Here is a 27,614-nt window from a genome sequence, read left to right as displayed (position 1 = left end):
CTTATAGCCCAGACTCCGAATTATTTCACTGTACTTATTCTTTTGCTAATGATCAATGAACCTACCCATAAGATGGGGGCACATTATCGATCCCATTCTGAACAGTTCCCGGCTTTTTTCATCCTATTCCCCACTTCCCCTTCGTTGGTCTTACCCTTATGTAGTACCTATTATCTTGCAGGAGTGGCTAATTCCCTCCTAAATATCTTCTCTTCCCACTCCTGGGCAAAAGTTAGTAAAGCCAACCAACACATAACACTTATGTGCACGAGGCAGCATCACAGTAAGAATATAGTAGATGAGTACAATCCCTTCCGATTATCCTCCTAGGACCCCAGATGGCAGACCCTCCATTGGATCTTCCTGCCGAGGACCTATCACTCCTTGATCATCTTCTCACCATAATGTATCCTACCATTCCTGGTGGGCCTGGGTAACTTATCTATGCTGTACACATATCAACCAGTCTCATACAAGATGTTACCCTGCCCCCTCTTAGGGTATTTGGAATACGAAATGGAAATCTCGCAATCACCTACTGACCACTAATTCTTGCTCTTCTTTTCATATCTGACTCACGGAGCCTCCATGGACATAGTATCACATGACTCTTCCTCTCTTTCCTGTCCTACTTCTCCCCCACTCTCCTCTCTTTCCTTCTTTTACTCTTTTTTTATTTACTGCATTATTGGTGTATTCGTGAAAGTTCCTCCTGGTTCATTTCATCCAGTCCTATTTGATCTACATAACCAGGTACCAAATGCTTCTGTTCCTCCTTATGTACTGGGTTCATGTCTATTTCTATTTCATGCCTTTATCATCTGTATCTGTAAATGCCACATTATTGTGTACCTTGGGCAATTGTCAGATGTCGGACATTGACTCGTTTTCTTCTCCCTCCTCACTTTCTCTGTACTGCTTTTCATTATAAAATCAATAACATTTATTGAACAAAATAAAAAGAATTTTAGCAATTGAATGACTCGCGCCCTAGACACTATGGCTCCTATACTAATCCATCACACTAAAATAACTCATCCTGTGGCACCTTGATACACTGGTACACCAAACTACAATGCAAACAGTTAGAACATAAGTGGCGTCGAACATATGATGATGCCTTCATTCACGAACACCACAAACCGATCCAGCAGGGTAAATGACTTGTTAAGCAAGCTAAAATTGAATATTTTACCTCCAAAATTGAGTGCTTGTAACCTCTCTCACAATCTATTTTCTATGGTCCGCAGCCTATCCAATTCCAAACCCTCCCTCAAAATATATACTCCATCTCAAAATCTGTGATAATCTAGCATCCTTCTTAAGAGATAAAAGTTATACTATTTATTTATGAGGATTCCTCTATTGAGATGAGGGAACACTCCCTCCCTAATTATTCTTCCTTAAACACGTAGCTCATGCAATCCCTCTTGAACTAGATGAAATTGGGCTTCTTGATGGATCCTTGCCCCTTAACATATTACAGTATGCCTCTTTTTTTGTTGATCCACCTTTGACTGATCTATGTAACCTGTCGCTTTCCTAAGCCATTGTGTCTTCAAGGTGGAAACAGGTTATGATTGTGTCTCTAATGAAGAAACCTACAGCACACCCAGCTATACTTTCAAACTTTCGTCCTATTTAGTTACTTCCTTTGCCTTAAACCATTCTGGAGAAAGCTGTACATTTGCATTTGTTCCATTATATTGGGGACATTGGTTGCTTAGACACCTTCAAATGTGAGTTCAGATCTCGGCACAGCATGAAACAGTGCTGACCAATATTAATGATGGCAAAAGGACTATTTTAGACCAAGGGTGTGGTGTTCGGCTGCACTGATACTTCTAGTTAATTCAGCTGCCTTTGACTCGGTGTTACCCACAGTGCTCGTTTCTCACGTCTGCTAGATAGGGGATCTTTGGTAAGGCCTTAAGACAGTTTAATTTCTTCCTTGAAAGCATTTGCCAAGCAGGTTCTTGTCCACCTTTTGTTTCTAATGATATTACACTTTAATGTGAGGTTCCTCAGGGTTCTTCCCTATGCCTCACTTTATTTAACATCTGTTTTGCACCCCTAGCTGGCCTGGTAAGAGCCTTAGGATTGTGCATGTTTTCTTATGCAAATGACACATAAATTATTGTATATCTATCACCAATGACTATCCCATGATTCAGCAGATTTTCTGTCAAGGAATGACAACTGTGGCTCTTTCGATGAGCAATAACTTGAACAAACGAGTTTCTCCTTTTTATTAAAACGTCCTTCTTTTGATCATTTGCATGCTGGGAAACAAACTTGGTCACGCTTCAGTTCCGCTACACCAGGTTAAAAATGTGGGTGTACTGTTTGATTTCAAAATTGAATTCTCCAATCACATCGCTGGAGTTGCAGGCACGTGTTTCTCCCTTCTTCGTGGCCTTGATAACTTCAAGGCTGGATTACTACAACTCTCTATATCTGGGCCTTCCTAACAATACCAACAACATCTTCAAATTAGCCAGAATGCGGGGGCCATACTCCTGCAAAACATTTCTAGGAGGCAATAAGTGCATGAAGACTTAAAACAACATCACAAGTTACCCATTTAAAAAGGATACTTATCAAAACATCATGTATTACCCATCTAGCCTTATATAAATGTAGCCCTGGTTACATGAACGATAAGCTATTATGGTGTACTACTCCTCACACCTAACGCTCATCCTGTCGTTCTCTGGCCACCTACCTTAGAGCTCTATATGTGAAACGGGGTGGCCGAGCATTCTCTCATTTTGCACCCAATCACCGGAACTACCTCCCTCTACCTTTTGAAGAGCTCGCAAATCACATGGAGTTTAGAAAGTAGATTAAAATCTGGTACTTCCAGAAGAGCCATTCATCGAGTGTCAAGTTGTATATGCTGATTTCAGCACCATGATGCCGGCTGGGCTTAGGGTACACTTCATAAATGCATAAAATAACATTTGTTTGGAGATTTCATTTGTTCAGTGAGCATAAACTGCTTAAACTGCAGTTGTTATTTTGTCTATTGATATTTGGCTGTGGGGCTCAGGAAGGGATGCAAGTGATATCTCCAGGCTAAGTCTGGTGTAGGTACCTAGTTTTGGATCCCTTAGTTTGTGTGACAGGGTCCAAGATTCTTTACTCTTAACTTCAGTGCCCATTTTTTGTTCAGCTCCTGTCAGTGACCTTCACTTTCAGTGGTCAACATTTTACTGGGAGAACTGTGATCCAAGGTGGATAGAGATGATTAATTACTTTATGACTGCACTTAAAGGAGAACAATGACAACAGTTGTTTAGTGCATTCATGTAAATAGATTCCAGAGTTTAGATATTATGTCTGATGAATTTGTTAGTATCTAGCCCTGTTTTCTACCAGGGGGACTGTTGTTAATGGTTGTGTTTTCTGCATTTTATTGAAGTGGTGATCTGCCCTCATAAGAAACCGGGTAACTAGAGATTAACTTTATCTTATAACAGTTGATGAGAACTTGTTTGGTGGGAATTGGGTAAGGCAGGACTCCTGTAGTGGGGTAAAGAAGATGTTTTATACAATTGTGTAATATCCATGTTCTTTTTACTTTACTGCAATTTTCATATTTAATTTTGTGTGCGATTCATCCCTGATTTTTTGGCACATAGATGGGTGTGCATATAAGCCAGTTAGTACAGGATGTGGCAGTATTGTTTTTGTATGATGTATTTTGAATGTTTATATTTTTGTTCTCTGTTTTATCTTGTGTGAACATTTAACCAGTCTATAAGTGGCACGTCAATAAACATATAATATTCCATGTAAACTGAGTAATTAGGGGGTACATAGCTAATATTAAGGTTGTCTAACTCCGGCAAAAAAGAACAGGACCTTGAATATCCTGACTTCCTCTGCCGGAGCCATGGCACTAGCCTGCTGAGCAATCTTGCACAGGCAGTGATTTCAGATTAGCACCAGTTTCTCTAGTTGAGTTCACGGACACAGTGCCAATCTAAATAATCTTTCTTGTATGAATAGCACATTCAAAGGTAGCACTAAGAAACCGGGGCATGTAGTTTAAAATGTTTAATTGAAAATCCTCAGTCTAGCGCAGTAAATATGTACGTAACCACGCGGAAATAAGAGGAGGTAAGCATGTAATGGTCAGCAAAACCAAGATGAAAGTTTCTGACATTGCGAATTTCTGACATCCTAATACCCTAATACTATTAATAAACACTATGGTAACTTCAGTTAAAGCATTAAATAGCAAAACCTGCTCTTTGAGTTTCATAAGATGCCACGATACCTTCGTATGATACCATTGTGAGTGATAGTGCACTTTATGAATACACATAACATAGGATGGGTCACATAGCATATCTTTCAATAGCTGGCTACAGCTGTTCCTTATTATCAGAGCTCTCCTGAAGGATTTGCGCTTTAGGTGAAGGTCGCGTTCAGAAAGCGATAGGTCTGGCGCGAAGACCTCTTCTTAATTAGTGCCTGTATGCTATTTGACCACTGATTTTTATCTCATATATAGTAGTAAAACAGGTTTTGAGGACACTAAGCATACAAAAAGCGTCATTGCGATCCACATGTTGACATTAAGCATCCATCATCTGTGTAAACAATAAGCTTATGCTGCAAGGTGACAATATTGTACTGACTGCACTTAGTATCATAAACAAAAAACATGTCTGCCTACAGAGTTGTCTGCAATGTTGACATCAGAATTTTTGTGTGTGCTCTAAGAACTTCGCTCTTTCTTATTAAAGATAAAAAGAATCTGACAGCAGGCACAGAATGAAAACAGACTAACAGAGCTAGCACTGTCTTGGTGTTCACATCTCGTCTAGTAACAAAAAAGATATGGACTTGAAGTGGCACAGAGTAGTCACCAGTGGCTGATATTAATTTAAACATTTAACACATCACTTTTATCCACAAAAGCAAGACCATAAAGAGAACACCTTTACCATTTGGAAAGTCGTTTTTGTGTGGACAGTTTGGTCCTAGCTGAAAACAAATTTGTTTATAGCTATACTGGATGGCAGATAGAGGTACCGCGTTAGAGGGGATGGAGGAAATCTTTCATCCGGGCACCTATTCAGGAAGAAGGAAACTTCCTTATAGACCTCATTCAAATGTCGTGTTTACTGTTTAGTAAAGTGTCCTTGTAAATGATGTAATTATTTTTGTTGCTTTCTAGTTTGCCACAATATTTTGTTGTACCAGTATCCCTACCAGATGAACGTATCTTAGAATTCAAAGGAAAAGGAATTCCTGTAAGTATTCTACTTATTCATCCCTGTACATGCCATACAAAAATAGTAACTATGATAATGTAGTTGTATAACTACATATTTGTGTAATTCTTTTTTTAGATTTACTTTGGTTCAGTGTTATAAAGTATATGTTTGTTATATATATATGTTAAAAAGTATAGCCACACTAAATCAGTGTGCCAGAATTGCATTTTATTATGGTGATTTACTATTGATGCATGTTTTCCTACTTAACTACTCAGGGAGAGGATGTGGTCTAACTTTGCGGCCACTAACAAACAACTATTTAGACAGTCTTATATGACCTACAGAATGCATGGCTCCTATGCAAACAAAATCCATCTTTATCACAGACTACTATGACAAACTTTCTCTCTTGTTCAATTCATCAATGTTTCTGAGATATGTATTGACCATAAGGGCACAGCTCACCTTCACAATGACCATCCTATATTTGTCTCGTCCAGGGCTGCTGCCAAGTTTGAACTTAGTCATTCTCATCAGATGCTCTCTTAATTTACCGTGATCCTTATGTGCCACAATAGTGTGCTCCATTTATATTTCTTGTAATAGTAATCCACCACTCTCGCCACCGAACCCCCTTCAGCTCATAAATACAAGTGCATTTTTCAAAACTCTTGACTGTAAGCGTCATTCCTGTTCTCCATTGCTCAATATGCTCCTCATTGATATTAGTCTTGATTAGAAAATGAACTGGCTACTATTTTTCAATGAACAACATAATTTATAGCATCAACACACTCTGCCCACTCCCCTGTCTAGTGCATGTCATGGAACTATTTCTGTGCTTCCTTTAAGTAGCCCTATTTATTCTATTCAGCAAGACACAATCTCACTGGTTCTCATAGAAGACAAATGTCACTGTCCAGTTTGATACTCTGAACTGCAAACTATAAGCCTACCTAAGTGCCCATCAGCACAACAACTGCACACATCTGGGGAGCCAAACCCTTCCAGGAGCTTGCAATTGGGAAGCAGGTCGTGTATATTAAAAGATAGAGAAGACATAAAAGCTAGCTTTTGTAGACCTCGCTAATTTTGAAAACCCCTTGCTCAATACCAAGACATATCATCTCCACCAGCAAAAGTTTAACTGCGAATGCCTCAAGCTCTGCATTAGCCGTACACCAGACACATCAACAGAGCATTTCATTGACATTTCCCACTCTGTGTCCGTAGATTGTTCAAGGATACATTTGATAAAATCAGGAAACAGATCAATTACACCAAAACAACCACCACTATCCCACGGATTCCATAACACAGAGCACCCAAGTGAATGCACCTTAGCCGCCTGACGCTAGAAAGCCTGTTGAATGTCCTCGAATTCCTGATATCTATATTTGAAGAGTAGAAATCATCAGTTCCTCAAAAATAAAGCACATCTTTGTTGGTGCACTTTACCTACTGCTGACCAGTATCAACGCATCCCTCACACAAGGTAACCTGCATGACACACTAAAAACCAAACCAATCTTTCTGCTCCTGAACAAGGTTAATCTCAGCCATGGCAGTCTTTCCAAGAACCTGATGACCCACCTTCCTTTGTTTGGAAAGATTGTTTTGACGGTAGTTGGTATCCAACTGCTCAAGAAAATCAATAATAATTCCTTTCTACATATCCTCCTGTTTGAGTGCAGGCAGTATAGAGGCAACAGTTCTCCAGGAGGTAAACTCCCTCTGCTTGATCGACAACAGCAATCACTTCCTACTCGATTAGCTTTTGCCTTTGAGCGTGGATGAGTTCACACCCCAACCTACGGACAGCCACAAATCACTACCCTTGTATATCTACATCAACTTCACTTTCAAAATTAACACAGCTAAGAATAAATAGAGGGCCTTACATAGAGCTTTCACCTGTCCATAGGGCCGTGGGGCCTTTTCCTGTGGTCCTGAAGGAGTCATTGATTACCAAGAAGAATTTTATGTGAGTACTATAATTTACCACTGAGGTCACAAAGCCGTTCAGACTATTGCACTGCAGATAGATGTTCAAGTAAAATCGTGTAGATGCTTTAGTCCCCATGGGTTCAGATCTAAATTCTCCAAGCTTACTCTCTGAGGTGTTGAAACCTGATACAGCCTGACACTCAATAAACTTACTGTACATATAGACTGATTGATGATTGTTTTTCAGTTTTGTATAGCATACTGCAACCCATGGCACTTGACTGATTGTGGAAGATAAGAAGGCAGTGATCTTTATAGGAAAAATGTAGATTTTTAGATATTTTATGAAGCCTCAAATGTGCATATCTACAAAAAAAGAAAGTTAGTGAAAACTAGTAAAACTGTTTTGTAAAAAAAAATGGGGGAAGAAAATCAGAGGGTGCTAACCCATTCCGGAACAAGGATAAATCAGCAAAATGCTATAACATTTCAGTGGGCTAGTATTGTAGTGGTTCAGGGTGCTAACCCGTTATGGATCAAGGATAATGTTTTTATTGCGTTTCAGTGGGGCAAATGCTGTAGTAGATCAGCTGTGAATTTGATTCACCCTGCAGGCAACCAAATTTAGGGACTCCTGATTGTGCAAATGGCTGTTTGCAGCCAATATTTTCTAGTGATGGAGCCTGCAGTGGGACTTGTGCACCCACTTAACCCCAAGGCTTCACCAGTACCAACAGAAGACGAAGTTGCTCTTAAGTGTGCCAATAGCTATTTGAACCAACCCTCATGTGACTCTATCCTGCAATTGGGTTAGGCCCAGTCTGCACAAAAACCGACAGCTGTGCATAGATCAGTGTGTCTGATGCACTCTGATTGGAATGCCACATACATCTATACTAGCAAGAAACATCATCCTGCTGAATAGCAGGCGTGCTAGGGTCCTCCAGTTGACACAAAAACTATATTTAGTTCTAAGGCCTCTTTTATAGCAGATAGGGTAGGGTAGCAAAGATGAGTGGCCTCTGCCTCTTTTACTAACAGACTGAGATAGCCACTATCGTGCTTTTGGGATGAACTGGATTCGTCCCATCCCTCAAGACTTGCCTAGGTCACACTGTTTATGTACCTAACCCACTTTGGTCTATATGATACGTTCTATATAAAGCGCTCTGAAATCCCAAGGTGTCAAACCTGAAATATGCAAAGCCGTCAATAAATAAAGACAATAAAAATAAGCTTGTTACAAGAATTAACATTGAATCTCATATCCCAAAGTCATTTGTGTTAATAATTTCATTGAAGCGTTTAAACCTATTTTTCTCAAGATTTCTTCTATAATCTTATTGTATTTTTTCTGTTGTAGTGAGTAAGGATTTTTTTACTTTATAATGCTCTTTAATTAAATTTTTTGTCTTTATTCCACCAACAGTATTGCTTATTTAAGCTGTTAATCTTTGCATCATCAGCATCTCCTTGAGAGTTACTGTTGGACTTGGTTGATGCTACCGAAGGGTGAGACTGGGATACTTTTAAAGAGCGTCTATTTGCATCTGTGCAGCTCCTCTGGCAAGGCTATTGTCGAAGCTTAGTAATAGCACATATCGAAGGTTTTGCTACCCCTTTCACCCTTGTCAGCTGGATTATTACCAATACAGAAAATCACAAAAACATACCAGCATGTTATATGACAATTAGGAATTCCTGATAATGAATTTAGAAGAGGAAGAAAGGATTATATGTGCTTTCCATGTGAAGACTGTGTTGTTAGACACGTAAGCATTAGGAAGTGTCTTAATAAATAGTGAACGTTTAAAATAGGTTCCAGTGAATACAGCCATTTCTTATTTAGGGCCTTCACTTTTTGCTGTCCTGTGTACAGTTTTGTTAGATCAAGGAAGAGGGAGTTTAATTTCCTGTGCTGGCACTGCTTCTGAGCATGAGGTTTTTTCCTTTGAAAATGGAAAATTAAAGGAAAGGCAGTTGAAGGAGTAAAATCTCTAGTCGGGGAACCTAAACGTTTGAGCAACATTTACACATTTTCTTGGTGCTTGCATATCGATTTTGTCACTTGTGAAAGGTGATGAAAGATTATGAAAGGTTTTCAATGCCCAGAATAGAGGTATAAAAAGCATGTTTTTCATTTTGTAGATTTGGTGTTGGTCTTGTCCAAATGGATGTGCCCTCATGAAAATGTGTCTGCTTCCCAAAGAACAAGACGAAGGTATTTCGCTGCAGCAGAAAGAATTCCTGGATGGGTCAGTAACTGTCTTATAATTTGAATATCTAGCAAATAGTATATTTATCAAAAACATCAGACATATTTATTTCCATTATTGTGTTCGTGTAATCTTTCAGTTTTGTCAAGCCATAAAATAATCAGGTAATAGTTGGACAATTATCATTATGGTAGTGATTTTGGAATGCATGCTATTAAAATGGAGTAAAAAAAAATCAAACCATGTAACTCTTTAAAAATAATAATAATTCACTAGTTTTTAATATGTACTTGATTAAACATTTTAATATTATATATATATGATTATACGTAGTATCATTTATTCTACTCTATTTAAAGCAAGTATAAATTAATTTATTATCTCTAGCACTCACTTTATACCCCAGAGAATCGAACCGATGTTAAAATACAACGGTAGGCAATGATGGGCAAAATCGAAAAATGTGACTGCTTTATGTGTTTTTGTCGTTTATTTATTCTAACTTTATTTAATGTCAAGTCAAATTATATCACAATGTGAGGTTATAAATATGTGACGTGACGTTTTTAGGAAGTGCTATATTTCACCTTATTAGTGTCTAGCACCTACCCAATTTAGAGGCCACTAAAGAGGACAGAGAACACAACCTCACATTGTGTTCAGCTCAATCAAACTTTAATGTAATTATTCCCGTTAATACAAGATGTCTTTGTACTCTGGTTTTTAAAACACAGCATTAGTAAAAGCAGCAGTGATAAATCCATCTTGACTATGCCCATCACCTGTCCAGTCACTTAATCTAAGATGTCTTTAATGGCTAATCGGAAGGAAACCAATGTTTATGCGAGCACTTATCAGCAAATGCTAGTGGTCCCTAGTACGTATCTAATTACTTCCCTTTCTAAGAAATCCATTTAAACGTATACAAATTTATAGTACTGGTTCTAGGGGGTCAGGTGAGCTAATACATCCACCACAAGGATCTATTTATTGTTAACTATGGGGTCAACACATAAAATGCCTCATGTCCCCCCTCAGCCTGTAAGCCCTCTGAAGTGGATTGAATAAGTGATGTAGAGTTTGATACCTGTCAATTACACTAGGAAACCCATTTGGAGTATCATGTCCTCTGCAAATGGTAGCCTTTTATTATAATATGATTGAGCAAATTCTCACATTTTCTTTCTGACCATTTTTAGGGGATGGCATTCATTGCTTGTTTGTACTCTGCATATCTTTTCGACTCTAAAATGAATATTGCGGAAATAGTGCTAACATCAATAACCCACCAGAAAAGGGTGGGTTATTGATGTTAGTACTATTTCCTGGATGTCTGTGTGTCTTTTATCAGAGCTTTGTGAAAACAGGGAGGCGGAAGTAACCTCTTGATTAAGAGAGGGATCAGTAACAGACAAGCCACTCCTGAGTGGGCAGAAGAAGAGCTGAATAATTCAAGAAAGCAGACTAAATTCACAAGGGAATCATTGAGTTGGAGAGTCAAACTGCAACTCCCTCGACTTCTCAAGAGTCAAACTCCAAGTGATATTTCAGCTCACTGCTTAATTTGTAAAATAATAAGTGCAGAAGTCCAAGGTTTTTCTCAGAACCCCACAGCCCATGCTGGTGAATGTTGCCCGATGGTAAGGGTGTATAGTTTTGATTCCACCCCCTGCCTCTTTAATCCTTCTTGCTACTCTCCCTGCCCATTTATATCACTCTTGCAAGTCTTGACATCCTTTTTCCTCCCTTTGTCACTTTTTTCTTTTTCATTTTGCCTTTCTCTCTGGATGAAAATCTGATGTTAAGAAATAAACTGAGAGCTGGTGGGCCCCCTCCTACAGCCACAGGCTCAAATTGCCTCTCATTTATTTGTTATACATGGAAAATAAGCAGACCAAAACTGGCAGGCACTCAAATCAGCAATACAAAGAGGGACCCCTACACGCGAATAATAGGCAGGTGGAGCAGAGGAAATTAGTAGAACCAACACAGACAAAGATCACCTGCCTATATGTAATAATTGCCAAAGGCCCAAAAGAGAGGGTCCAATAGCCTTAGCTGACAAATGCATATATTTAAAGATTCCAACAATCAATTTAATTAGCAACATTATTTTTCTTTTTCCTCATAATATCAAGCATGGTTATCAAACTTCAAAAAATTCATAGATAGATAAATAAGGTATCAACAATAAATATATACAGTGTCCCACACATCACATTCAAAACTATCAATCATACTTGCATGCACTCGTAGTGGCATACACATTCATTCTACAAAACAAGTACAGTTCCAAGACATCACAAAACGATCAAGGTGGTAGAACTGCCACATAATGTTCAGATGGAAGATTCTTGTGTATCGTCTCCGTGGTGAATGGAAAAAGAGTCCAAAGACACAAGAAGAATTAAACACCAATGCGCGTTTCGGTGTATAGCCCAAGACAGGGCAACACCTTCATCAGTGCCGGGATGGATAAGCGTTGTGGGACAAACAGGCACACCTAAAATCACAGGGAAATGTATAATCAACATATACATTTGCATAATTATATAAATAGCATGTATATTCATTCCATGCGATATGACAAAAGTCAGCTATATTAGCGAACTATATTCATTTTTTCACGATGAGAAAAGCACAACAGTCTAAAAAATGGAATAGAGTGCACCAAGAAAAACATAAAATAAGAACTGTAAAGAAAGTAAACAAGCCTGTGTTTATCTAAACACTATACATATTGTGTGAATAATTAGAAGTTCCAAGTTGGAAAACATGTGATGAGAGTTAACTGTGCATATAGGGAAGCACATCAGCATGCAACGAGTTCAAAATAGTAGGACTTCTAGCAAGCTCCAAATGTACCTCGAAAATAGTGCTATTCACTTAGATTCCTTTTACACGGGCAGAATTGTGACCAACCGATCCAATTGGGTAGTATCTGTAACTGATATGTTGCATGTTACATTTGATACATTCCATTTCTCTATTCCTTCCCCTCATGATCATTTAGAGCAGTCCTAGCGGGTACATTGATTGTTCCTCAGGCACAACGAGTGTGGAGAAGAGGGCAGGCTTTTCCTCCTAGGATGCAGAATTATGAAATTAGATGCTTCTTGGTTCCTATGACTCTTTAACAATTAATACGTGAAACTTCCAGCTATCCTTCCCTTCTCATGACACAATAGGGCTTTTGACTTGGGCTGGGGGTGGAGAAGTGTGGCTCACTGGTTAGAGGAGGCAGACCTGGAAGCAGAGGTCAGCCCGGGACCAGGGTTCAATTCCCGGCTCGGCGGGGTCTTGAGTCCTAAAATGTCCATGGACTCGACAATTCTCGCTCCGGTGCCTCCTCGATTCATGGGTTCACACTCTGCGACTCTGCGACTCTGGGCAATAGCTTGCTTAATCTCCACAACGGCCCCTCGCGGCGGGATGCCTGGCTTTCACCTTGCGGATACCCTGCCGGGGTATCTCACTAGGGAATACCAGGACGGGTTCCCTAAGCAAGCGCCTTGATGCCTTCGGGTGATACGTGCGCTATATAAAAAAATCGCAATACAATTCATTTTTAAGGCGACATACATAGAATTTGAAAAACAGTATACGCTTAGGATATAGTGAAATCTACTTGCCTAATATTTATTTATTTATGAGCTTATAAAGCGCACTTATGCCCAAAGGCGTCCTGGCGCTGCCTACTGACTCCTGAGCAAGACGGGGAGACTACTCCATAAATAACCAAGTCTTAAGCCCCTTTCGAAATGAAAGTAGCTCTGAGGCATTTCTGAGATGCCCCGGCAGATTGCTCCAGGCTTTTGCAGCACAGAAGGAGAAGCAGTTTCCTCCTCATCTGGCCTTTTTTACTCGCGGCACTGCGACTAATCTGCCTTCAGCTGATCGCAGCGCTCTGCCCAGCACATACCATTTCATACAACTGCTCAAAAATTCTGGGCCAATGCCACTCAGTGCTTTAAACACTGTGCACAGAGCTTTGAACTGATCACGTTTGGTACCGGCAACCAGTGTAGTTGCCTAAGACCCTCACGTACTGATACATATGTAGGGATCCCTAGCAGAAGTCTTGCTGCTGCGTTTTGAACCAACTGTAGTCTGTATTCATGCCTCTTTCTCAAATTCAGGTACAGGCTGTTACAGTAGTCCAAGCGAGATAGTGTGAGTGCAGTAACTGCCGTCCTGAATCCCTCAGCTGGAAGGATGCATTTTATTTTCCTTAATATCCTGAGGATATGAAAACAGTACAACACTACTCCACTCACCTGGTCTCCCAAGTCCAATTTATGGTCGACAATCACACCCAGATTTCTGGCCTTCTCAGTAGGGATAGGCGGATTTCCCAATGCCTCAGGCCACATATCAGGGGTCCACATGTTAGGATTGTTTCCGAACATATGGCCTCGGTCTTCCCGGCGTTTCATTTGAGGCAGTTGGAGGCCATCCATTCTGCCACATTCTTTAGACAGTCATGACATCTCACTGCCATATCCACTTGACACCCTCTTTGTAAAGATAACACAATTTGAGTATCGTCTGCATACGATGCAAGTTGCAGGCCAAAGGATCTTATCAAGGACGCGAGAGGGCTGACATAAATATTAAAGAGCGTAGGGCTCAGGGAGGACCCTTGCGGCACCCCACAGGGAAGGGCAAAAGGCTTTGATTTATCCAATCCTGGGTCTACTGTCTGTATTCTGTCGGACAGGAGACTCCAAGCCAATACTTATTGCATCGCTATCGAAATGTCTGGAAATGTGAGTGAGAAGACTGTCCCTTGTAATCCAGTAAACAACCAGACCGTCTACTAAAAAAGGAATTTCTTCATCATGTAACCATTGACGAACATATTTGCTGAGGGCAAGATGTGTAGATATTTATCTCCACAAAGATTTAGCGCTATATCAAATGCCTTTAACATAAGAAAGGTGTGTGACGCAGTACATATTATTTAGTGAGATCCTGGGTCAGGTTATGGTGGGGGGAGATCCCCTGAAAGAAGATGATCATTGAGACAATTGTAGGACCTCCCCATCAAAACAAAAACCATTGTATTGTACTCCAGGGAGTACTCCTGTTAGTAAGTTAAACCCATTCTAATTACCATTGTATTGAGGATATGACTGTTGTGTGAGCAGTCTGTGTTTATGCACATGTGAGTAATGGGAAGTCATTGTTACGTACTGTTTTGATAAATGTTTAGCAGCAAAAAAACTGCTGACACACATCTCAACATCTTGTCCCAGATCCCCCTCCTGGCTGCATGTTTCCTAAAATTATTGTGTCATTTGGCTATGCCAAACCTCAGTGAATATAGCAGCTGTTCTCAGATCTGATTCAGGAAGTGTGCTAGCCCTAGGAAATCAATCTTGACACCCAATTCCTTTGCTTGAATAATCCATCAGTAAAAGTCCCAGAGGGACCCACGTTCACATGATGAGTGTGGCAGTTTTTGCACTAAGAAGTGCAGGGTCTCCCTTCAGCAAAGGCTCTAGCCCCTCTAATTAACTCTTCTGTCCCTGGTGCTTTCACCAGCTTGTTAGTAGCTCGAAGAGCAGGGCAACAGGGTGAGATCCATCTTTAGTGTTCAGTAAGCCTGATACCAGAGTTTTATGATATTTGGCATCACTGGCCTTTGAAATATTGGGACTGAGATACTTGGAACACAGTGATTACATGCACTTGATCAACAGGTTGTTTAGAACACATTTTGCTACATAAATGCTCTCTCTTTTTGCTTGAAAGCGGCAGTGATGATTCAGCTTGGCTAACCTCCCCAAAGTTGGTCCTCTGCACCCCTTTTCCTTCTGAACATTACAGCTAAAGTCAGCAATGGATGGAGGAGGCATTGGGTTAGAGGCAACAGGTTATCCTAAAAGTTTGGACAAAATATAATTATGTTGCGTCTTGGAGGGCGCTATCTTCAAGTCTTGAAACACTAGTCTTCTTTGCACCTGAGATTTTATAGAATTTTGATGGAACAGGTAGCACAGTGCTATCTCATTCAACAGGGAAGACACGAGTTCAAGTGCCCTGATTCTAATTACTCATCAGATCTGACGATGGGCAGAGACCTATTTTCTGTTTACTCAGGCATAATACATTTCTGGGGCTGATCTTTTTTCAGGCAAATAACCTGAGCAGAGGGTTTCTTCACAGTCTAACTGTTCCAAGGAGGGATTTTGAGACCCACTGTCAGTTTAGCCAATTCTGGCATGGATTATGAGCTCCAGCCTGGATTCCAACATCCATTTTACTACTTCAGGATCCGGGAACATTGTACATAGATAACACCTCCCTCACCTTCCTCTGGCCTCTTATTTGTGCAACCCTCAATCGTAGTAATATAGACATTGTTAAGGTGACAGAGCTTCTTGGTTGCGATTGTTCTGCAATGTATGCACAGGAAGTCATTGTTCTCATCCAGGGGATACTCATCAATAGTCATAATCTATGAATAATCCCCGCCCATGTGCGGGATCCCGGAGCATATAGAAAATACATATAAATATATATGTATATATATGTGAAAGCATATATTTGCAGCCTAAAACATTTCCCAACTGGCAAAATTGCCGCAAAATTACATAAATTAGCATACATACAGTAGTACTCTCCCAACCCCTAAGGAAGAAAGAGAGCTGGAAGACATTTGTATACAACAATCATTTATTGACATAGGAAAAACCTGTAATTGCAGGCATTTGCCAGTAGGCTGCAGTAGAGTATAAAGCAACAAAGAAAAACTGACACCTTGCCTTTAAGGCATTAGAGTAGGGGTACCCTGCCTTTAAGACCTGAAGGCAACCCCCTGCTCCCGTGATGCACCACAGGTGACAGTTGGGTCAGTTCTTTTTTCCGGCTCCTTCTGTGAGGATCCTGGAGCTTGAGCTCTTCAGTTTTCAACTGAAATTGTGTTTTTGAGAGAATTTTCTCTTATATTTCGAAATTTTTTGGATTAATAAGGCTTCTGATTTATTTTTCTGTGGTAACCCACAAGAATTTCCTGTCAGAATGCCTGCTCTGTTTCGGAAATGTTCTTCTTGTGACAGAAAGATGGCTTTGGCTGACCCACATTCCATGTGTATTGTGTGCTTACCATCTGCACACAACCCTGATCAGTGCCATCACTGTCAAAAGTTTACTAGCCGAACTCTTCGCGACAGGGAGAGAATTCGACTTCATGCCTTGCAGGAGATAGACAAAAGTCACCAGGTGGGTGCTTCTACAGTCCCAAGATCTTCTCCTACAAGCAAGCACGGCCAAAAACGGCGTCATTCCACTTCTCCTGTCCCCAGGAAGACGACGGAAGGTCGAAGAACTCCGTCGAGGTCGCCGTCGAAGAGGCCCAGATCATCTTCACGACGTCGAAGATCTCCGCCGCAGTCAAGTAAGTCGGCGTCGAGGCGCCATGCTTCGAGCTCGAAGTCCATGGCTGCTACCACATCTAAGTCTCCGTCGACGTCGAGGCTTCCGTCAACGTCGAGACACTCTCCGCCGCCCCGGAGGGGATCGGCGTCGAGAGCTAGGACGGCATCCAGGTCGCCGCCGGTTGGTGGGCCGCCGTCGAGAGGGACTGTCAGATCCCATCCTTCGACGTCAAGGAGGTCGATGCCGTCGACGCGACTTCGAAGAAGGTCATCGTCAACACGACGTCGAGAGTCGTCGTCGATACGCCGTCATGGAGCATCTCCATCTGTTCAACGTCTCCCTCGACGTCGAAGTCTCCGGATCGATGTCGAGATTCTCAGTCGAGCCTCTCTCGACGTGGTCGATCGCCGTCGAGAGCATTAAGACACCGCTCAACGCCACTAGTAACCCAGACGTCTTCGAGGCTTTCGCCGTCGAGGAATCAAGTGACTGTAGTGGTGGAGTCCCCTGGTTCCGGATCTTCAGGAGGCAAGTCATCATCTCCTGGTATCGTGGAGATCTCCCCGGAACCTTCACCCAGATCTACGGGCAGGTCACGCAGTATGGTGCCTCACCATCCTCAAGGGGCTGTATCTGGAGGTCAGAGTAGCCCGGCTCGGGTTACTCCCGCACATATTCTCCGTCTACGGCAAGAACGCCGGCCAGACCGTTTAGGTCTCCTCGGAGTCCCAGGATTTCACCCAGGCCAAGATCTCGGATCAGATCACGTTCTCCAGTACGGCCAAGAACACCTGTTAGGCCAAGTTCTCCAATCCGCCCAAGACCGAGGTCTCCATCAAGACATCGCTCTAAGTCCAGGGACCGTCACAGCAGGAATCGTGACAGGCCCCATAACAGACGGCGTACAAGATCTTCCACACGGTCGTCTTCGACTAGGTAGTCTTACCGAGATTACTCTCCAACCTTCTCATCTACGCCTCCTTCCCGAGTCTCTCCAATAGACGACATCGCGACTTTCTCCGATGTTCTGGGCAGGGGAGCAAAAAAGCTGAACATTACGCTGCATACTCCAGTGGTTCCCACTTCTGTGATTTTTGATACCCTTCATCATCGCACAGCGCCTAGGCCTCTACTGCCCCTGGTCCCCGGCCTCCTAGAACCGGCTATGGCTACTTTCCTCACACCAGCAGTGGTGGGATCTGTTCCATCTCGGATAGCCAAGAAGTACAAGGCCCCTGCAGAGGATCCCTTGTTCCTCAGATCTGATCCTCCTGCGGACTCCATTATTGTGGCGGCTGCCATGAAGTCCCATGCAGGCTCTACTTCTTCCTCAGTACCACCTAAAAAAGACAGTAAACTTATGGACTCTTTTGGTAGGAAGGTATGCAACACCTCCTCTTCATTTATGAAGGTGGCTAGCGCCTCTGCCTTACTTGGAAGGTACGACAGGTTCCTTTGGGACTCCCTGACTGGCTTTACAGACAAGCTCCCCAAGGAAGATAGTCAAGATTTTCTGGAGATTATACAGGAGGGAGGCCTTGTAGCCAATCAGGTTATTAGCGCCGCAGTAGATGCCTCTGACCTTGCGGCCCATGGCTATTCCAATGTTATTTGTTCCAGTCGTTCGGCCTGGCGCCGCCTGACAGGGCTCAAGCCAGACGCCCAGAAGAAGATTTTGAATCTGCCATTCAATGGGAAATCTCTGTTTTGACCACAAGCTGACGACGAAATGTCCAAAATGAAAGCAGAGATGGACACCGTCAAATCGGTGGGATTAGAAAAGCGCAAGGAATTCAAGAAACGCTTTCGCCAGGGAGACAGGAGGTCTTTCCAGCAGAGGGTTCAAACCCCTCAGTGGCAATCCCAGTCTCAGGAGAAAACCCAGTTCCAGCAGCATCGTCCTGGCAGAGGAAGAGGTGGTAATAACAAGCAGCTTTCTTCCTCCAAGCAACCTCCTAAGCCCTGAGCCAATGCTTCCTCCATGTCTGTTCTCCACTCCAGTGGGAGGGAGTGTTTCTCATCTGGTAGAGTGGGAATCCATTACAAAAGACAGATGGGTGCTGACTATTGTGCAGCATGGTTACTTGCTGAGGTTCAAATCTCCTCCTCCGCAAGTCCTCCCTCAGGCGCGACACCTTCCCCGTTTCCAAAGTCAATTGCTACAAGACGAAGTCTCCGTCCTCCTAAAGAAGATGGCCATAGAGGAGGTTCCCTCTATTCACAGAAATCAAGGAGTGTACTCCCGGTATTTCTTGGTTCAAAAACGAGGAACTGTCAAAGAATACAGGCCCATACGAAAAGAAAAGTTTTGCATGCTCGCCCTGCACCAGATCTTCCCGCATCTTCATCAGGGAGACTGGATGTGTGCCATCGACTTGCAGGACGCCTACTTCCATATACCAGTGTCAGTCAAGCATCGGAAATTTCTAAGGTTTCAGATCGGACGCCGTCACTACCAGTATCGAGTGCTGCCGTTTGGCCTGAAATCTGCACCTCGGACAAGTGCATGGCGGTAGTGGCTGCCTTACTTCCCAAAAGAAAGATCTTCGTCTATCCGTATCTAGACGATTGGCTTTTGAAAAGCTCCACTCCGACGCTGCTTCAAAACCATCTCTCGTTTTGCCTCAAACTGATGGACTCGTTGGGTCTTCAAGTCAATCTGAAAAAGTCAGTTCTCAATCCTTCCCAACTGATCCACTACCTGGGTACTTCTCTGGACTCACTACAGGCAAGCGTGTGTCCTTCGAAGGAGAGGTTGTCATCTATGCTCCTGAAGGGTTGTCTTCTTCTGGACACTAACGCCCCTACAGCCAGACAAGTGTCCTCTCTTCTGGGATCGATGGCCTCGTGCATTTACATTGTGCCCAATGCTCGCCTTCACATGAGGCCTCTACAACAAGCCCTCGAGGATCAGTGGTCTCAGAGATCGGATCAGTGGGAAGACCGGGTCTTGCTTCCTCAAGAAGCCAGGGACTCGATCAGATGGTGGTTGAAAAGGTCCAATCTCCTTCAGGGAGTTCCATTCCATCGTCCTCCTCCATCCCAGTCAATTGTCACGGATGCCTCCCTTCAAGGCTGGGGCGCTCACATGGACCGACTCCAAGTTCAAGGCCTTTGGTCTGAGGTAGAGCAAGGCTACCATATCAACTTCCTGGAGCTTCGAGCAGTTCATCTGGCTCTCAAGTCTCTTTATCCTTCTCTGCGCACCAAGTACCTCCAGGTTCAGACGGACAACACGACAACTATGTTCTATCTGAACAAACAGGGAGGCACCAGGTCAAGAGTCTTGTCTCTGGAAGCTCAAGCCATCTGGCACTGGCTCCTAGCAAAGGGCCTGTCCATCATGGCGGTTCATCTTCCAGGAGTTCAAAACGTTCAAGCAGACTGCCTGAGCAGGGTCTTCGTAGAAGCGCATGATTGGGTGCTCAACGAGAAAGTCGCGCAAGAGGTTTTTCGGTGCTGGGGCGTACCGGACGTAGACCTGTTCGCAGACGCGGCCAATGCAAAATGCCCCGTCTTCGCGTCCAGGTTTCCCCAACACGGATCTCTGGGGAACGGTCTTTTGATCAGCTGGTCGCAGACATTACTCTACGCCTATCATCCCCTGCCTCTGATCCCGGCGGTGATCCAAAAGTTCTACAGGACCAACACCAGGATGATCCTGATAGCACCAGAGTGGCCACGCCAGTGGTGGTACCCCGATCTTCTACAGCTGTCGGAAGTTCCGCACCGGCGCCTACCATGCCGTCCAGACTTGTTGACCAAAGACCAGGGGATGGTGTTTCACCCCAACCTTCCTTCCCTTCGCTTGACGGCATTGCTCCTGAGGTCATCCAGTATGGACATTTAGACCTCCCAGCAGACTGCATGACTATTCTTAAAGAATCCAAACGACCCTCCACTAGGAAGTCCTATACTTTCAAATGGAAGAGGTTCTTCTTATGGTGTCATGAGCACTCTCTTGGCCCGGTACATGGCCAAGAGCAGGTGATTCTTCCATATCTATTGCATTTAGCGAGATCAGGCCTGAAATACCCCTCCATCAGGGTTCATTTAGCTGCAATCACAGCATATAGAAAGACTCCTAATTAGACATCTTTCTTCCTTATCCCTGTAGTTAAAGATTTCCTAGAAGGTCTTAAGAAAGTCTTCCCACCGGTGAGGTCCGCCTCCCCTCCCTGGGAGCTTAATATCGTCCTGACTAAGCTGATGAGTGCTCCTTTCGAGCCTATACATAAGGCCTCTTTGCAGCACTTGACCTGGAAAGCTGCTTTTTTAGTGGCGATTACCTCGGCCCGTAGGGTCAGCGAAATCCAGGCCTTGTGTTGTAAGGAACCTTACACAGTTTTTCATGCCAACAGGGTGGTCTTAAGAACGCAGCCAAGTTTTCTGCCTAAGGTAGTTTCAGACTTTCATATCAACCAGTCTATTACCTTACCTACCTTTTTTCCTAAACCTTCCACTCCCCCGGAGAGGTCATTACACTCTAGATCTCCGGAGGGTCCTGAAGTTCTACTTGTCAAAAACCCTTCCCCTTAGAAAGTCTGACCTGCTTTTTGTTAATTATGGCAGTACTAATACTGGCCTGTCAGCTTCCAAAAGGTCCATTTCTCGCTGGATTGTCTCCTGTATAGCTTTAGCTTATCAACTAGCTAACGACCTTGCAGGATAGACCACATGCACATTCTACTAGAGGGAAAGTTTCCACTACAGCTCTCCATCGTAATGTTCCTATTTCTGAAATTTGTAAAGCAGCAACTTGGCGGTCTGTCCATACCTTTACCCACCATTATTGCCTACCTCAGATACTCAGGCCGATGCCAGAGTAGGGCAGGCCTCTTTAAGGAACTTATTTGCATAAGATGTATTTGCAATATATGTCTTAGTCATTCTGTGAAGTTTTTTACTTCTTGCTCGTCCGCGAGACTTTGGGTATGAGCTTGCTAATCTATTCATAGATTATGACTATTGATGAGTATCCCCTGGATGAGAAGGATTAGTTACTTACCTGTGATCCTAGTTCTCATCCAGGGGTATACTCATCAAAGTCATAAGCTCCCGCCCACCTCCCCGGACGAGCAGAGTTACAGAGTTTTGAGATGTTTTATTGTGGATCTCCTCAGGTGTTATGCACCTCCAAAAAGAACTGACCCAACTGTCACTTGTGGTGCATCATGGGAGCAGGGGGTTGCCTTCAGGTCTTAAAGGCACGGTACCCCTACTCTAATGCCTTAAAGGCAAGGTGTCAGTTTTTCTTTGTTGCTTTATACTCTACTGCAGCCTACTGGCAAATGCCTGCAATTACAGGTTCATCCTATGGCAATAAAGCATTGTTGTATACAAATGTTTTCCTGCTCTCTTTCTTCCTTAGGGGTTGGGAGAGTACTACTGTATGTATGCTAATTTATGTAATTTTGCGGCAATTTTGCTAGTTGGGAAATGTTTTAGGCTGCAAATATGTTTTCACATATATATACATATATATTTATATGTATTTTCTATATGCTCCGGGATCCCGCACATGGGCGGGGATTATTCATAGATTATGACTTTGATGAGTATACCCCTGGATGAGAACTAGGATTACAGGTAGGTAACTAATCCTTCCCTCTCATTAGCAGACTGGTCAATGAATTTTATGCTGCTCAAATCCCATTTCCCCAGCGATTGGCCATACCTACAGAGGTTGCACCTGTCAATATAAAGTGAGAGGGAGGGTCTGAGCAATAAAGATATATTAGCACTGGAGTCTTCGGCTATGCAGAATGATGTTTCCTTTCCCCCCTTCAGAGCTTACTGAATTCAATGTGAATTTTACTTTCATTGCTCCGCCCAGGGCCTGATTTGCAAGTTGGAAGAGTGGAATTCCCAGATTTCATTTCACAGGGCCCGTTCACAAACAGTCTGGTGTTTTCATCTTAGTGAGGGCTCGCAGTGCACGTCGCTCGGACGACGGCATAAAACCATACGTCAATGGCTCCGCGCAGCGGACGCGCATTGGGGCGCGCCGATCGCTCGCCGGAGTCAAGCCAGAGTCCTGCCCGTCTGCGCCCTTCCGCGATCGACCGGGGCGCGGGGCAGAACTCCATGGCCCCACTCAACAAACAATTGCTACAGCCTCTGGCGAAGATCATCATAGCATCCACTATTCGAGAACTAACCTCCTCACACTTGGTAAGAACTCAATCCAACCATGCTTCCACACCATAGACCCTGATTCGATACCCTTGCAATGCAATATATGTAATATGTCACTTGCCACAATAAACAAAACAGTTGGACTGATAGCTAAACTGAAGATGACACTGTTAAATTGCAGATCTATGATAAAGCACAAAATGGAAATTCATGACCTATTAAAAAAAAACTATCTTGACGTCATGTTTTTAACCGAAACATGGCTAGAAGAATCATCTTCTCCTGACATTCTAGAAGCTATACCAGCCAACTATAGTCTTCTGAGAATTGACAGGCAAAACAACGTGGTGGTGGACTTGCACTCATCTGTAAAGCAGAGTTAGAATGTACATTAACTAAATCCGCCATTATTAACAGTGAGTGCGGTATATTTACTATAAAATTAGAGTCAACTACTACAATTACAGGTCTACTTATTTATCGACCTCCTGGATCAGCGGGTCCTTTTTGTAGCCATCTTATTGAAGCATCTACCCAGCTAGCAATAAGACACAAAAATCTTATTATTTTAGGCGACCTAAATCTTCATTTTGAAGACACCAACGCAAAAAAAGCACAAATTTTAAAGACTGCTTTTAACTCGCTGGATTTAAAACTGCTGTCCACTAGTCCTACTCATCAACAAGGGCATCTCTTAGACCCGATTTTTGTAAATTGGGAGGGAATTGAGATCTTTCCCCCGATCCCTTTAATTTGGTCTGACCATTATATGGTAACCTTTGAAATAACAAAAAATCTCATAAAAAATATACCTACTAAAGTCTTTTTTCATAAGCGTCGCAACTGGAAAATATTTACCCTGGAACTTCTTAAAAGCTCACTAGATGAGCAACCACCATCCATAGGGCATTCCTTACAAGAGGTATGGAACAATTACGAACTATGGTTAAGAAATGCATTAGACAAAATCGCTCCATGGACCACTAAACCTCCAGCTAGACGATCTAAATCCGCGCCATGGTTCACAGAGAAACTCAAAATAGCAAAAGCCCAATGCAAATCAACGGAGCGCAAATGGAGGAAAAGTTATGCACCTGAACTTAAGGAAAGCTATAGAATTGAGCTAAAAAAATATCAAAAAATGGTTAGAGAAGAGAAAAGCGATTATTTCAAAAACAGAATTGAGGAGGCAGACAATCCCACAAAGGAATTGTTCTGCGTCTACAAAGAACTTACAAACTCCACTCGATTAGATATCCAAGATACGTATTCTACTGAAATGTGAACAAATTGTGACTTTTTCGTAGAAAAAGTAGAGAAAATTCATGCTACTTTTACTAAACCTACTAACCACGTAAACAATGTAGATAATAAAGCTTCCCCAACACAAAACCCTGTTCTTACCACGTTCACCACGCCAGATAATAAGGATTTACTGAATATTATCAATGGAATACATTCAGGATCCCCCAGTGATGTGTGCCCACAGGAAAAAAGTAAGGATATTATGGAAAACACACTAATTAATCATATCAGCCATATGATTACCCTATCCTTTCAGGAATTATCGTTCCAGAAGCTTGGAAAATAGCTCAAGTGATACCTTTAAAAAAAACAACCTAACATTCCAATACCCCAACTCCAAAACCTAAGACCTATTTCACTTCTCCCATTCTGTGCCAAAATCATAGAAAAAATAGTAAACAAACAACTTATGGAGTTCTTGGAAAAAGAAACCCTGCTTCACCCCTCCCAATCGGGATTTAGACCAGGCCATTCTACCGAATCAGCAGTCCTTTACTCTACTGAATGTATCCGGAGGATGGTGGACGAGGGCGAGACGGCAGCGTTGGTCATGTTGGACCTTAGTGCAGCATTTGACACCGTGCTGCACTCAACGCTGTTGTCTCGTCTCTCGGACATAGGAGTAAAGGGCCCAGCACTCGCCTGGCTTAAATCCTTCCTAACCAACAGATCGTTCCAGCTACACTGCCCACCCTTCAGAACATCGCCTCGCAGGGTGAGCCATGGGGTTCCACAGGGCTCTAGTTTGAGCCCTACATTATTCAACATCTATATGGAACCCCTGGCACACATTGTAGAGGATTTTGGGGTGGGCATTGTCAGCTACGCTGACGACACTCAATTAATGTTCAAACTTACACCGGACAGTAAAGAATATGCCACCAACTTCTCAAACTGTATGTCGGCAGTAGCCACCTGGATGGACAATAATTGTTTCCGCTTAAATGGAGACAAGACCGAGGTATTGGTGGTAGGGAAAGAAATCTCCTTATGGTCTCATGCATGGTGGCCCAGTGAACTGGGAAAACTGCCTAGCCCTGTAGAAATGGTAAGAAATCTAGGAATCATGCTGGACTCAGACCTCTCTGGCAAGACCCAAGTCAATAAAATAACAGGAAAATGCTTTGGCATATTAAAAATCCTCCGAAAAGTACTTGATCTCATTCCCATCGGGGTTAGAAAAACAATTGTCCATGCTCTAATAACTCCTCATTTGGACTATGGAAATGCCCTCCTGATAGGTCTCAGCCAGAAGAGCCTTCACCAGCTTCAATGTATACAAAATGCAGCTGTCCGACTGGTGCTGGGTCTTTCAAGAAAAACATCTATTAAAGCAGCCTTAGCAAAGCTTCATTGGCTCCCTATTAAGGAGAGAATTAGATTCAAGAGTCTCTGCTATGCTCATCGTATAGCTCACAATAAAGGCCCCATTTATCTTAGAAGTCTTCTGACCATCCACCGTCCGATTAGAGACTTAAGATCATCAGGCATGATGCAATTTAAGCTACCCCGAATTACAAGAGCTAAAATGGGAGGCAAATCCTTCCGTTACTTGGCCACAAAATATTGGAACGCTCTTCCACTCCAACTGCGGATGGAACCTTCCGACATGAGATTCAGGGCAAAATTAAAAACTCTTTTATTCCCGAATTGCTAAATGGTCGGATGAACCCCTTGCCTCTACTCCTCTAGATTGATTTGTCAGCAGTTAGCGCGGGGACACACCGTTTTGTGCAGCCAGGCGCTTTACAAACGTTTTATTATTATTATTATTCATACCAAGGTTTTGTGGTTGTGGCAACACCAGCCCTGATTTTACTGGTTATAAAAACCTGTCTGTAAAGTCACTGAGAGGCTTGGGCTGCAATAGCAGCCAAGCCAAGTCCCTAGCCCATGCCCCCCTTTTTCTCTGGCAAGGGTGAATCACTTCATAATCCCTCATCCCTCATCCCATGACTCTATTTCTCTTTGCAATGGTATGGAGGCTGCTACATCATTTCTTCGGTCATAATATAAATCATCTTTACATTTCTGTTCTGTCACGATTCTCCACCTTCAGCAGTAAGTTCCCCTAAATGATGGGGAAAGGTAGGACATGTATTGCCTTCGGATCTCTGCCTGTGCCTCATTCCTGGTACAGTGGTACTCGACCTGCCGCTGGACTTTGTTTTCAGGCAAACAGGAAATGGCCCTTCTGCTGCTAGGTTCACAAGTTTGCTATTAGAGGAGATAAAGGTCTCATTCTTTATATTAGGATCTCTGTGACTAAAACAGTCTCTTTTAGGTGTTTGAAACAGCTCTGTGTCAACTTCAGTGCAAGTTGTATGGATACAAAGCTATCAATGGCTACTACTAGTGAGTGGTCTAAACAAACAATAGTGCTGACAAATGAGTAACAGAACACTAGTTTTATTCGGTCATTTGGAGCCACTCTGAAAGAGCTAAGGCAGTCGAATAGATTGCTGCCAGGGAATTTCCATCACATAAATGCAAGGCAATCCCATAGGTAAGCACTAGCACGGTCATGGCCAAGTATTAGGAAGAAAATACATGATTTTAGAAAGCAGTGATTGCTTTAGGCACTACTTGGTACGTCATCAGTGATCAAGGACTAGGGTGAGAAAGTTGCAGGAAGTAGGAATGGACATAGGGTCATTTGGTTTTTGATCTCTTCCTCCCTCCCACATCCTCTCTTGCAGATAATCTGGTTTGCCTGCTAAATGTCCTGTTTGACAGCATGAGAAAACGAATTCGGAGACAAGGGGTGACGTTTCTTATACTCTCCCCTTTGTTGGGTTTATTAGTAGGCGCTTGCAGATCCTTGGACCCACAGTGGTGCACTTGAAATTAATCTATTTTTTAGTCAAAATGGAGGTGAGACCTCTTTTTTTTCCCTCATATGGTTTTGAAGTGCAAACTAGGAGCTCTACATACACTCCATGGGCTACATGTATCAAAGTGACATTTTGCATTCCCTAAATAGCGAATTTTAGGTAATTGCTATTTAAGGAATGCAAAATAGTATGCAAGAAAATAGCGATTCCCTATTAGCGATTTCTATAGAGTCGCAATCTCTATTCAGGATTCGCTATTAGGAAATGCTACTCTTTTAGTTCCTATGGGCCTAAAGGCACATAGGTGCGAATGCTTTTGCATGACCTAATTTGCAATTACCTAATTGGTAATCGCAAATTAGGAAATGCAAAATCAAGCATGCCTGGGGGCACAAGGCCCCCCTAAAAAAACCTCCATTAAAAATGGGCACATGTAAAGTGCTCACATGCCCTCGGGCATGTGTACGCTACATGGCACTTTAAAAAATGAATTTTTTGTGCATTTTCAAAAATTGCACATGGTTACCATCGACTTGAAGTCGATGGCAATAGCATTT

General features: G+C 42.7%; 1 protein-coding gene across 3 annotated transcripts in view; it reads left to right on the top strand.

The window, feature by feature from the left end:
- Nucleotides 1-27,614, top strand: part of MTMR12 (myotubularin related protein 12) — a 764,164-nt gene that overhangs the window by 529,851 nt on the left and 206,699 nt on the right. For all 3 annotated transcript variants that reach the window (XM_086960496.1, XM_086960495.1, XM_086960494.1), the window contains 2 exons: nucleotides 5,192-5,267; nucleotides 9,330-9,436. In XM_086960496.1, the coding sequence (XP_086816622.1) occupies nucleotides 5,192-5,267; nucleotides 9,330-9,436 (183 nt within the window). The remainder of the gene's footprint in view (nucleotides 1-5,191; nucleotides 5,268-9,329; nucleotides 9,437-27,614) is intronic.

This window comes from Lissotriton vulgaris, chromosome 3_1 (assembly GCF_964263255.1).
Source record: "Lissotriton vulgaris chromosome 3_1, aLisVul1.2, whole genome shotgun sequence".
NCBI classification, from domain to species: Eukaryota; Metazoa; Chordata; class Amphibia; order Caudata; family Salamandridae; genus Lissotriton; species Lissotriton vulgaris.
The sequence above is the reverse complement of the archived record's forward strand: the minus strand, read 5'-3'. Positions and strand labels throughout refer to the sequence as shown.